We start from the raw sequence: 12,212 nt of genomic DNA on the forward strand, positions 1-12,212 counted from the left end.
GCAGACAAGTCCAGCTCTGTGGAAAGTTGGCTGGTGAGTCATCTGATGGAGAGTGGGCAGGTGTTTCCTCTCCATTTCTGCTTTTGCTGATATAGTCATTTTGAGCCAAACCAGAACATTTCACCTTATCAGTACATACTTTTGGCTTGGGGTTGGAACCCCAGTCCAGGCAAAATTATGTTGTTCATTATGAAGGAAGTTATTTCATCAGCTCTCCTTTGAATCTGATGCAGTAACAATGTTTTTGTCTTTCAAAGACGGTAATTTTTTTAAGTCTACTCTCAGGACAAATCTGAGAGACGTTTTACCAATGTCTTCACCAGAAGCTTAACAGACCCTTTTGTTATCTGTTTCATTTTCATTTTTTTCCTTCACACAGCAATTTGACACTCATGTTGGAGAGGGTGGAAGCCAGATGAGTGGAGGTCAAAAACAGAGGATAGCTATTGCTCGAGCTCTTGTGCGAAACCCGAAAATCCTGCTACTGGATATGGCTACGTCAGCACTTGATAATGAAAGTGAAGCTACTGTCCAAGAAGCACTTCATAAGGTTTGCTATAGCATAGAATAAATCAGACTTAAAAGGGCAGAAATTATTTTTAATGCACTCTACAGAAGGTGCTGCTGAATTGCAACAAAGCAGTGAGAAGCTTTTCTTAATAGCTGTTTCATATGCACAAGTAGAACCTTAGTATTATTGACAGAAATAACTTTTTCTTACATTGGGACTTTAACAGAAATCTATAGCTCCCTTTGCTCAGAAACAGATGCTCATCTGTGGGCTATGGATGGAGTTCAAGTCAAACTCTGCTGAAACCACTAGAAAGACTCCTATTGATTTAACCAAACTTTAGATTTTTCCAAGCATTTCTGTTTGCTGTCCTGGGAATGGTGCTGTTGTTGTTCCCTGTCAGGCTCGCCTTGGCCGCACAGCAATCTCGATAGCTCACCGCCTGTCAGCCATCAAAGCTGCTGATGTCATCGTTGGGTTTGAGCAGGGAAGGGCTGTGGAGAGAGGAACTCATGAGGAACTCTTGAAGAGGAAAGGGGTTTATTTCATGTTGGTGACCTTGCAAAACAAAGGAGACACAGCACTTAATAGAGAAGCAATAGAAAGTAAGCATTTCATTTTCTTTTATAAAATGACGTGAAATTCCACAGAATGCAGAATTTTTTTTTTTTTTTAATGAGGGCTAGTTGCTTCTTTTTTTTTCTTCCGCCTTTATGGATGAATTTTAGCATTTATAGAAGTAATACATTAATAGCCCTGGCCGAAGTGGTTTTACTGCATGTGCACTGAATGACCTTCCTAATATAGATCTGCCCTGAAACATTAATCCTGCCCTGCAATACCCGTCATTTTATAGCTCCATTTAGTGCTGACAGTCCAGTCCTGCTGCATTTGAAATGCAAGCAAATTACAGAATATGCTGAAACCACCCTATTTATTTTACTAGAGGCAGATTTGAATCAAAGCTTCTGGAAATGGAGATCTAACAGAATGATCTGTTGTATTTTTGTGAAGCATCATACCTTGGATATGATTATCTTAAAAGAAGAGCGAAATTACAGTGCTAAAATAGGGAAACAGCCTTTAGCAGTCATACCCCAAGTGAGATGGTCCTTGGGTTAATATTCAGTTAACTTCATCATGTCAAATACAAATATAAAACTTGTGGTACGTGTAGGTTTAATAGCAAGGTTGTATTACATTCCTTGCCTTCTACAAAGTATTTCAGTTATGACTTGGAGACACTGCACTTTTTTGCAGAGCCACAGTGGGCTTAGGTTGTATTCAATTTTAGCACAAACTGAAGAGCTCTATATACTGTATTTTACAGCAGCAGAAAATAATGTGGTTGAGCCAAATCTTGAGAAAGTCCAGTCATTCAGCAGAGGAAGCTATCAGGCTAGTTTGCGGTGAGTCTTAAAAATGATTGCAAATCTCAATATGTTTCCAGATCTCCATACTTCATCCCACTATTCCAAAATCCCAATAGTGCTAATGAATCCCTTCTCTGTATGTTGTGTAAAAGAGGGTGGAAGGGCTGCAAGCATTTTACTAAGACAGAATTCACTTGGAAAGAAGTAGCTTGGGTAAAACGTTACTGATTGAAGGCCCATGGATAAATAGCAAGACTGTTAATTTTACTCCCCTTTCTATCCATAGTACCTTCTCTCCAATTCTGGTCTACTCTGTTAATGTTCCATTTTTAATATTACTAGCATACAGCCGTATATTTGTATTACCTGATGCACTTTCAGTCCAGTCACTTGAAAAATGACTTGCTGTGCAATTACTTGAGAAATCAATGCAATGTACAGGGACATTTTCATTATGGCTTCTACCTGATGAAAGTTCAAACATTTTACACAACAGACTGTCTTGCAGCTAGACACTTATTATTTCTTTCAGGCAAGCCCATGTCAGACATATGCAAGTGAATACGTGTCCTACATTACAGGGTTATGTTTTGTCAGGGATAGAGGTGGATTGTTTCAGCATCCTGTTTTTCTGGACTGAATTACTTGACAGTCATAATGGTGAATTGACTTGGTGTCTTAACGGCTTATCAAATATAGTGGGATACACCACAATTTTGCTTAACAAATAAACAGTGCAGGATGCATATAAGACAACGTCTGAGTGGCGGGGGTAGAATATGATTTTGAAAAGTATTTGTCCCTGTTGTGGGATATTTTCTTCTCAAAAAGTTGAGAGAACCTAGAAAAAGAAAGAAAAAGTCCATGGGATTCCTGTGGTTTGCTTCAGTGAATCCTGGTTTAGTTGGTATGAAAACTGTACCTGCTTTGCAACCAAGTATTGTGTTACTGAGCTGTGAAGAACAGACCATTTCTGTCCTCTTTACAGAGCTTCACTTCGGCAGCGCTCCAGATCTCAGCTTTCTAATGTGGTCCCTGACCCTCCATTATCCATTGCAAGAGATCACGCAGAGTCTATGTATCTTATGCCTTCTTATGAAGACGATGATGGACAAGCAAAAAAGGTCAGGTCCAATAGTTATATTACTTGATAATGATAACCTGTAGATATATGCCTCCGTTATAGGACTTCTTGGCAGATACATCTTCTTGGATTGATCCTTTTCTCTACTTAAACAAAACCACAGCTTCAGTTCTTATCCTCTGTGTAAACCCTAGGCTTGCATTTTGATGGCTGTTATGCTTATTGGTCCATATAAAATTTCTAGCAGAGCATGACCTGTTGGTAAATTGATATATGTTGTAGATTAAGTTTAAAAAGACTTATTCATAAAAGCTGAATTAACTGACAAAAAGCAAAATACTCAGTCTGTGAAATGTAATAGCCACTCAGTGATACAAATGACTGCTTCTTGTTCAATAAAGAGTAAATTCACTTTTGTCTCAAAATCATCTGGAGACTTGAGTAAAGAAAGACCCTCACTGCAACCTAACCCAGAGTCCTTTCACTGACAGTGTCCTTGTGCAATCAACTAGCATAGAAAATAAAGACAGCATACTTTAAAATGATGCAGAACATGTGGGAATATACACAGTGGGTTTCCAAAGTGCTTGTGAAGCTCCCTGCACCAATTTGCATGGCTATGGTTGTTCGGTGCAGAGAGCAGCAGTTAGAAGTCACTGTTCTTACTATTGCTAAGCCTATTCTGTGGATAGAGGGCTTTAGTGCTGTCGCTCTGGCACTAGCTCAGAAGGAAGAGAAAATACAAGATGCTTCCACCCATTCATCGTTGCACATTTCCAGCAGATAGGTCTTCACAGTGTCTGTTTTGTCTGGGCATTTCCAGCCATATGAACTGAGGGAGATGAGCAGGGCTCATCACACTGAGTGGTACAAAAAATCTGCACAAATCAAACTGCAGGGTAAGTTATAATTTGATGATGAATATTCTGCTCTTACTGGGAATAATTACAGGAATTCAGCATATAGTTTGAGGATGTTTCACAGAAGGGAGGCATAATAAGCATGTATAAAGCCTGAATCCAGCTATCACTCTGAGATCTCCCTTGTTTTAATTATATAGCATGCCTATTAATTTGATGCAGAGTCTGATGAGTGTGTTCACCCACAATACTTTAAAATAATATTTAAGAAGATTCCATGAGTGACACAAAAAGCCGCTTGTGAGGAAGAAGTTTAAGTTTTGGCACCGGGTATTGCATCACGCCTCATCTGGAGGCAGCAAAAAGGGAACAGGCTGAGTTTCAGTGGCAGAAAATCTTAAACTGGTCATAATTAACCTCTTGAGTTGGACTCAGTAGAGCTGCATAAGGCATGAATCTCTCTCTTTTTCTCCAGGGACAGTAAAAGTAACCCTCTTTACCTACCCATTTATGTAACCCTCTTGTGACTCCTTAGCCCTACAAAAGAGCTCCAGACAGCAGCCAAGACCCATCACTGCCCCTTCCTGTACAAAGCTAGAGCAGCTGTTTGGACACTAGATGGCCATCTAACAGATTATGTTCGTTATTTTATCTCACTGTCAAAGGGAGAATATCACTGGGGGAATGCATCTGCTTCATAAATCCAACCTGTTTTTTTAGGAATCTGTTGTTGTGGAGGAAGATGTCAAGCCTGTACCATTTACCAGAATTTTGAAATACAATGCCTCTGAATGGCCATACATGGTGCTTGGATCTCTGGCAGCAGCTGTGAATGGAGCAGTCAGTCCACTCTATGCTTTGTTATTCAGTCAAATTCTTGGGGTATGTTATGCTAACATTTTAAAGTGTATTTTAGCTCTGAAGCAGAGAGGAGTGAATGTATGATGCAGAACTTGACATGTTTTGGGCAAATCTTTAGATCTCGTCAAGTAAATGGGGTTAGCCTTCTTGCCTATAAACAATTATTCAGCAGAGATATTTATATCACTATCATCACACTATCATTTCAGCTCTTTGAAGGGGTAGGCTTATTAGCATTTGTCATGTGTTCTTCATTATCTCTCTTGTTCTCTTTCCAGGAACTGTTGGGAGTGGGTTTCTATACTTGCCTACAGTTTATTTTAGATGAGACAAGAGGTACCTCACATGCAGGTACAGTGGAGAGAGAGACACGCAGAGGTCCTTCCCTATAGAATTTTATGCTACAGTCTTGGCCAAGGCTTTGAGAAAGCTTTGGATCAGATCCAAAAAATACTTCACTTTTTTGTTCATATATTTCAGGCAGCTCTTTGCTGCCTGCTCCCTGCAGAATGCCCAGGGAGAGGTAGATAATTGTAACAGGGTTCATAGCTGCCAGCAAAAAGTAGACTTGCATCAACAAGTTTGGGTTTGAAAGACAAGCAGGAAATAGGAATATGCTTTAAACCTTGGCATTCACTAAAGGATGTATTATCATCAAAATCCACAGCCTCGCTTGAAACTTTTCAAGAGTTCAACCATGACTGTTTTTTCCTTCAAAAACTTGCCATAATAGAAAGAGGATGCTTCCCCTCTTGTAAAACAGCTTTTGGGGAAAACATTTGCCAAGTTAGTGGGAAACTGGAGGGCTGCCTGAAGTAATTCAGCACTGCTCTAACTAATGCCTAGGAAAGTGTCCTACATTTTCAAGAATTAGGAGGATAGAGAAAACCCCGCTGTTGATGCTGTTTCTTATTGGGTAAAGTAATGACACATTCACTGGGAAGAAAATGGGAATGCCACTATTGTTTTGCTGTTTGGGTACCCACCTGAGATAGGATAAAACTTGTATTGTGATTCCCACTTACTTGTTTAGGTCATGGTAGGTACATATGCATGCAAAGAATATATGACCTAAAGGGCAGACACTCTTCTAGAAACTGGAGGTCCGAAACCTTTCAGGCAGGAAAGAGTGAATGAATGAATGCCCCAGCATCTGAGCTACTGATTAGAAAAGGGTTGAGAAAATGCTCCTAATAGCAGTGCCAGTAATCTACCAAAGGAAAGATTGACCTTTTGCTGTTTGGGTTTTTTTGGGGTGTTGTTTTGGCTTAGATATTTCTCTCTGGGAAGTTACTCAGGATGTTGAATCACATTTACTTGCAGCTTGATGTTTGCTAGCTAAGATCCAGGGAGGGGCAGAGCAAAAGATGTTCCAGTCCCTGTTGATCCATTTAGTGGCTCCTGGCCAATGTGCTTGGCCTTTTAGCCATGGGTGTGCCACCTCCAAACACTTTTTGAGTGTCTAGACCTCATGCCAAGGACTGTGGCTTTCACTAGACAGCAGGTGAGACACTACTATGTGCATTCTGCAATGAATCTAACCTTTGATTCCTTTTGAGAGAGGTTTTTTAGACACTGGGAGGTCTGGGGCTGACATCATCCTGCAAGATGCTAAATGCCTTCGTTGCCAAGGATTAATTCCTTCTCTTGAAGGTCTCAGTCCATGAAGGAGAGAGGCTGCAAGAAAAAACCAAGCCATAACGAACATGAGCAAAGTCCAACATCTGTGTTTCATTATTCATCAATTTAAAACATTTCTGCCTGGTGCCAAGGCAGTTTAGGCAGATGGAATATGCATCTGCTTTCCAACCTGTCTGAATATCTGCAATGATGTTGTGACAGACACGTGGGCTTGTACTCTGGGACCAATATGCTGGGGAAGTGAGGGGAAAAATCCCCACAGCTATGAAATGAAAGGATAAATTTAGCAAAGTCTGCCTTGAAGGTTCTCAGAAATAATCCCAAAAAGTGAATGAAGAACTGGATAATACTGGATATGTCTTCTGGTCAGTTCAGATCAGAAGTGTACCGTTGGAACAAATTTCTCAGTAGTTTCTTCTTACTATGCTTTGGTTCCCACTGTGGAACTGTCTCAGAGTACAGGAAATGGATCCTTTCCAGTGAAACTCAACCAGAAGATGTGCTCCAACTGCTATTGGGCATGCCCATGGCCCCAGATAAAGGATAGTCCACGCTAAAACTGTTGAAACTTGTGTAATCTGAACATGGACACCTCAGCAACAACTCTTTCCTTTTATAGACCTGATGCTATTGTCCATGCTACATGTTACTGTAATCAGTGTTATTTTTTTAAATCAAGAACATAGGTCAAAAACAGCTGAGCATGTTAGGATAGCTGCAGAATGGGATAGTTCAATTTTACAGGACAGATTTGCAAGGCGAAAAAAATCCTCTGTTTGCAATACAGAGATCTCTTCCCAACGAATGTTATCCACATTTCCTTCTGTAGGACTATAAGGTGCTATTTCTCTCAGTTTAGGGAGAATGTAAGCACATACTTCAGCCCATTGCTTTTCTTGAGCTGGGATGCTTCCTTGAATTTAGAGCTTGCAATAGGAATCCCAGACTGATCAATAACTGGTTTCACCAGAAACCCTCAAGGTGTCTTGCAGACATTGCAGTTCTCTCAGCCTTTATCTAGGAGCAATGGAGAGCCTGGCCACAGGAGCTGGGGAGGCCTTTCACAACATATTTCTTGCATAAGAGAAAGCAGGGGAACCACTTTGAACGTGGGTGATATGGATAGAATATTAAAGCAAAGGCTCACAGCCCTCTCCCTTTTCGTGAGCATCTTTCATAAAGCATGGATATGGATCCAGCCTCCCTGAAATCAGGAACTGTGTTGCCTTTGACTTTCTTGAAATGAAGACTCCTACTTAATCTTGCCTACCATCCAGCCATACAGAAGCAATGAACAAAAGTTGATTTATAACAGGCATAAATACTTACTGGGACTCACTGTAGGGTCCTAGGGCAAGTGTTTATCTCTCTTTTCAATGCTTGGTCTTGTATTTGATATTTATTTATTCAACTAGAGAGAAAAATTTCAAAGTGTGAAAAGAAAAAATGTTAAGTTCAACCCATGTATGGGGCCATCCCAGTGTTTCTGGATGACTGTGTAGAGACAGCACGTAAATCCCTTGTGAAAAAGCCATCAGCATCTCTGGAGAGTAGTTTTTCATCCCAGCGCAATGTGGCATGACCACTACTATGAAGTGCATTTTCCCATTCATGTCTAGATATTGCATACCATGATGATACAGAAAATACCATCACAGCAATTCTAAAATCCAGAATCCTTGTAGGACACAGTTTATGCATGCACTGAGTTCACCTTTTATCTCATTCAGTCCAAGTGTTTAACTAGAACGTATTCTATAGAAAAAAACAAGCAGAAAGTAGCGGTGTCTTTTCTAGATACATAAATTACAAAGATAGATGAAATCTGCTCACAGCCTATTCAATTCAGGATCAAACATGAATTACTGAATGTACAGTGGATTTCATTAAGGGGATAGGAACAGCAGCAGACCATTATATGTTTTGTTCATATTATGATAGATTAAAACATACCTGGTGTGTTGTTTTTTTTAAAACAAAGATTAATGTGAGAAAGTAATATGCCTTGCTACTGATAAGACAGCATAGCATTGAAACAGCTCTTAGCTTGAAACACTAAGTGCCATTTTGATATTATCATTTTGGATTTTGTAGGATTTATTTTATTGCCAAGGTACTGATGTACAAAGTTAAAATACTTGAAATGGAATTCCCACTAGAGAACAGCTATTTCTTTTTCTCAAATTCGTGCTCTAATTCCTCCCTGTTACTTTGATGCATAGCTCACTGTAAATAACTTGGGTTGACCTTTTAAGACTAGTACTTAAGGGTTCTTTTGTGGGATTTTTATATTTTGCAGCTGTAATGAAAATTCCTTCTTCTCTTTCTACTGTTAAATACTTACCTAGAAGAATTTCAGCTGGTTTTGATATAAGTAAAAGTCGAATGCAAAAGTTATTTTTAATTACACCTTACAGATAACAGGTTGAGAGATTAGTCAATTTATAGTAATTTTTACCTGTGAAATCCAATTAGAATTAATTTAAGGTTAGTGGAGAAGTACAAACATGAGCTGTGGCTTATACCTGCCAGTAGCAGAAGTAGTTTAACAACTTCGGGTAGGTTAACTGACCTACATATCAACTGTTCTGACTGAAAGGAATTGCTTAAGGATGGCTACTTAGATTTGGACTGGCTACTTCAGCACCAGCCAGTAACACTGGCAGGTGTTGAAAAAGACCAGATAATTAAGAGCAAGAGATAAAAGGAAAATACCATGGAGACTGGAGCAGAATGGAGTGGAGGGGCTCTACTTTAAGCACTAATGCTTTTTCTCAAGTACCCAGCAGTAAGCGAATAGCTCGTATCCACACTCCTTCAGTAAAAGATAATAGGTTCCTCTTGAAGCCTACCGATAGCAATTATAGATCCGTTAGTGTTGTGCAAGGAGAGTCATGCTAGGGTATAATTATTTACACAGACTTCATTTTCTGTGGCCCAATAGAGTTGCAATTGGCAAGACTAGAGAGGAGGTAAGGGAGCTGCTGCACTGTTGCTTTGTCGCTATGCTATTTATTCTCCACCGCCCCAGTAACACTGGCAGGTGTTGAAAAAGACCAGATAATTAAGAGCAAGAGATAAAAGGAAAATACCATGGAGACTGGAGCAGAATGGAGTGGAGGGGCTCTACTTTAAGCACTAATGCTTTTTCTCAAGTACCCAGCAGTAAGCGAATAGCTCGTATCCACACTCCTTCAGTAAAAGATAATAGGTTCCTCTTGAAGCCTACCGATAGCAATTATAGATCCGTTAGTGTTGTGCAAGGAGAGTCATGCTAGGGTATAATTATTTACACAGACTTCATTTTCTGTGGCCCAATAGAGTTGCAATTGGCAAGACTAGAGAGGAGGTAAGGGAGCTGCTGCACTGTTGCTTTGTCGCTATGCTATTTATTTCATTGCTATTCTCTGGTTATCACACTGGCTCTTGTTTAGAGTGGGGGGAATGATTGATTAATTATAAGTAGGGATGGGCAACAAGTAATAGCAGTATGTGCAGACGCCAAGTATAACCAACTTGTTGTTTAACAGGAATAAAAAGCGTTATGTTGTACCCAGGCTCACCTTAGGAAAAATAAGGAATCGGGCCTTTGCAAGGGGTGAGGGAGAGCTCTGTGTTCTGGCTTTGGTTCTAGGGTGGGCTTCTGCACTTGGCAATAGGGAATCATGAATAAACTTCACATACAGCAAAAGTGACACTTCTAATATGATGACACCCATTTTTTTCAAAGACCTTCTCCATTCTTGATGAAGAAGAACGAAGAATCCAGATCAATGGTGTCTGCCTGCTCTTTGTCTTTGTTGGAATTCTTTCATTTTTCACACAGTTTCTGCAGGTAATAGCAGTCCAATATGGGTAAATTTTGTTTCTGATCCCTTACTCTGTGGGTCTCCCTTTCTGTACTATATTTGTATTTATTCTTATGCACCCCAGGGATACACCTTTGCCAAGTCTGGTGAGCTGCTTACAAGACGGTTAAGGAAAATTGGTTTCCAGGCTATGCTAGGGCAAGACATTGGTTGGTTTGATGACCGGAAGAACAGCCCTGGTGCTTTGACTACAAGACTTGCAACAGATGCCTCACAGGTCCAAGGGGTAAGACCTGGTAGCTTAAGAATCGTTTTACTGTAAGCACTGATTGAAGGCCTATTTCGGCACCTTGTCACAGAAATTAGCTAGCATGCAACCAGCGAGGTCAGTGTAGATCAGTCCTTGGTCAGTCAATTTAGCTATTTCTATTTATCATAGACTGTCAGCGGGGAACTATTATCACTGTATTTACCTAAAAGCACAAATAGGGTCACAATTTACTGCCCATTATTCCTGCCTGTATTACCAGAACAAGAACACAAAAAGCAATAAAATACCAACCATCAATGGGATGGGAAGGAGCATCCAGTGCAAAAGTTTTAATTTCTTTTTTCTGGAGATGAATTAGCTTTTTGCTACAACGCGTGTTTATTTCAAAAACACGTCAGACTAGTATTTTAGTGACATTCATCACTAATCATGTTTTCAAGTTTTCAGCATGGTATTGTGCTTGTTGTGACAGTTTTGACGTAAACTGACAGTCCACTTGAAAAAAGTTTACAGTACTGGCTGGTGCTCCAGCTGGGGACTCATGCAGCCAGTTCCAGTGTGACATAATATTTGGGAAAGTGAACCACTAACTCCATGCGTTGTGTTCCTTAGTGGGTGAGGGTTAAACCATGCTGAGCGTTAAATGTTACCTATCTGAACTGATGCTTTGGTAGAAGTGAATCAGATGCCATTTTACTTGGCTCCAATGCAAGCGATTTTCTAGAAACGAAGACGGAAACATACAGATTTCTTTGTTACAAAAATTGTCCTGTTTCAGCTTGACTGAAGATGGTGGGTTAGTTTTTAAAGACTATTAATGGATGTTTTAGGAATTTAAAAGGCAAATGAGAGAAGAGGTTCCCAATACCCCTGTCAGCAGCAATTTCTACAGAATCAGAGAAACCAGCTGCAAACCTCTTCAGCCGTTACAGGCACTTACAGGGCATATTTTAATTGAAATAAACAAACTTGTAAAACACTGACCGAACCATTTAATAGCCTTCTAAGGGACATCTTTGTTCTAAGCACATGTACAGCAGTGGGGCACAGCCATTCAGCCCACAGCTCTGGGGGGAAAAAACAGAACTTCTTGAGCAGCAGTGTCCTCCGCCTTTCACTGCCAGACACAGAGCTTAGTCAACTGCTGCTATTGCAGAGTGAGCGAGAAGATGCATGCAAGTGTCTGGGGTCTGAAAATGTCTACATCTGCACCAAGAGTAAGAAGTGGACTCTTGGAGTGTGGGGGGGTGTTAGAGCTGCAGGATCCAGGTAAGAGCAGCCCTATGGCTGCTCCTTTTGGTTGCCTCTGCAGAGCTGGGAGGTGTACCTTCCACCACGGCCAGGCCCGAGGCACCTTGCCCTATTGCTGCAGGTCAGAGGAGGAGTAGAAGATGAGCATTTTTGTGCTGCAAGTTCACATCCTGCAAATGAATTTGACTGAAAATGATCAAGGATATCAAACGTATTTTTTTTTCTAACACATAGCAACCTAGTTCCTATCTAGGGCTGCTGTTTACTGCTATGAAAGAAAATAACTTCTGAGTAAATAAATCAAGTTTATTATGAAGAATAGTGTTGTCAAAGTATATAAGGAGAAGATGAACGCATTCAATAAAGGTGATGTCAAAGGCATATTTAAATTTTTTCCTTAATAGACAGGCAAAAATGCAACTTTAATTCATCCTTTCTCAGTGATGTTTCTTAGTGATTTTAGTACAGCTGAGACTTTGTTTGTTAATAGTTAAGTTGCAAAAGGGTTCTGTTTATTATTTAAATCTAGATGGATAAATGTAGGGGCTAAA

At 40.1% G+C, this 12,212-nt stretch overlaps 1 protein-coding gene across 3 annotated transcripts in view; it reads left to right on the forward strand.

Moving 5' to 3' along the window:
- Positions 1 to 12,212, forward strand: part of ABCB11 (ATP binding cassette subfamily B member 11) — a 43,179-nt gene that overhangs the window by 24,089 nt on the left and 6,878 nt on the right. For 2 of the 3 annotated variants that reach the window (XM_019470927.1, XM_019470928.1), the window contains exons 15-21: positions 380 to 550; positions 915 to 1,116; positions 1,842 to 1,920; positions 2,873 to 3,008; positions 4,549 to 4,710; positions 10,061 to 10,165; positions 10,264 to 10,425. In XM_019470927.1, the coding sequence (XP_019326472.1) occupies positions 380 to 550; positions 915 to 1,116; positions 1,842 to 1,920; positions 2,873 to 3,008; positions 4,549 to 4,710; positions 10,061 to 10,165; positions 10,264 to 10,425 (1,017 nt within the window). The remainder of the gene's footprint in view (positions 1 to 379; positions 551 to 914; positions 1,117 to 1,841; positions 1,921 to 2,872; positions 3,009 to 4,548; positions 4,711 to 10,060; positions 10,166 to 10,263; positions 10,426 to 12,212) is intronic. The other variant, XM_009274880.1, reaches the window with a different exon arrangement.

The sequence above is a fragment of the Aptenodytes forsteri genome, unplaced genomic scaffold (assembly GCF_000699145.1).
Source record: "Aptenodytes forsteri isolate BGI_AS27 unplaced genomic scaffold, ASM69914v1 Scaffold255, whole genome shotgun sequence".
In the NCBI taxonomy this organism is placed as follows: domain Eukaryota; kingdom Metazoa; phylum Chordata; class Aves; order Sphenisciformes; family Spheniscidae; genus Aptenodytes; species Aptenodytes forsteri.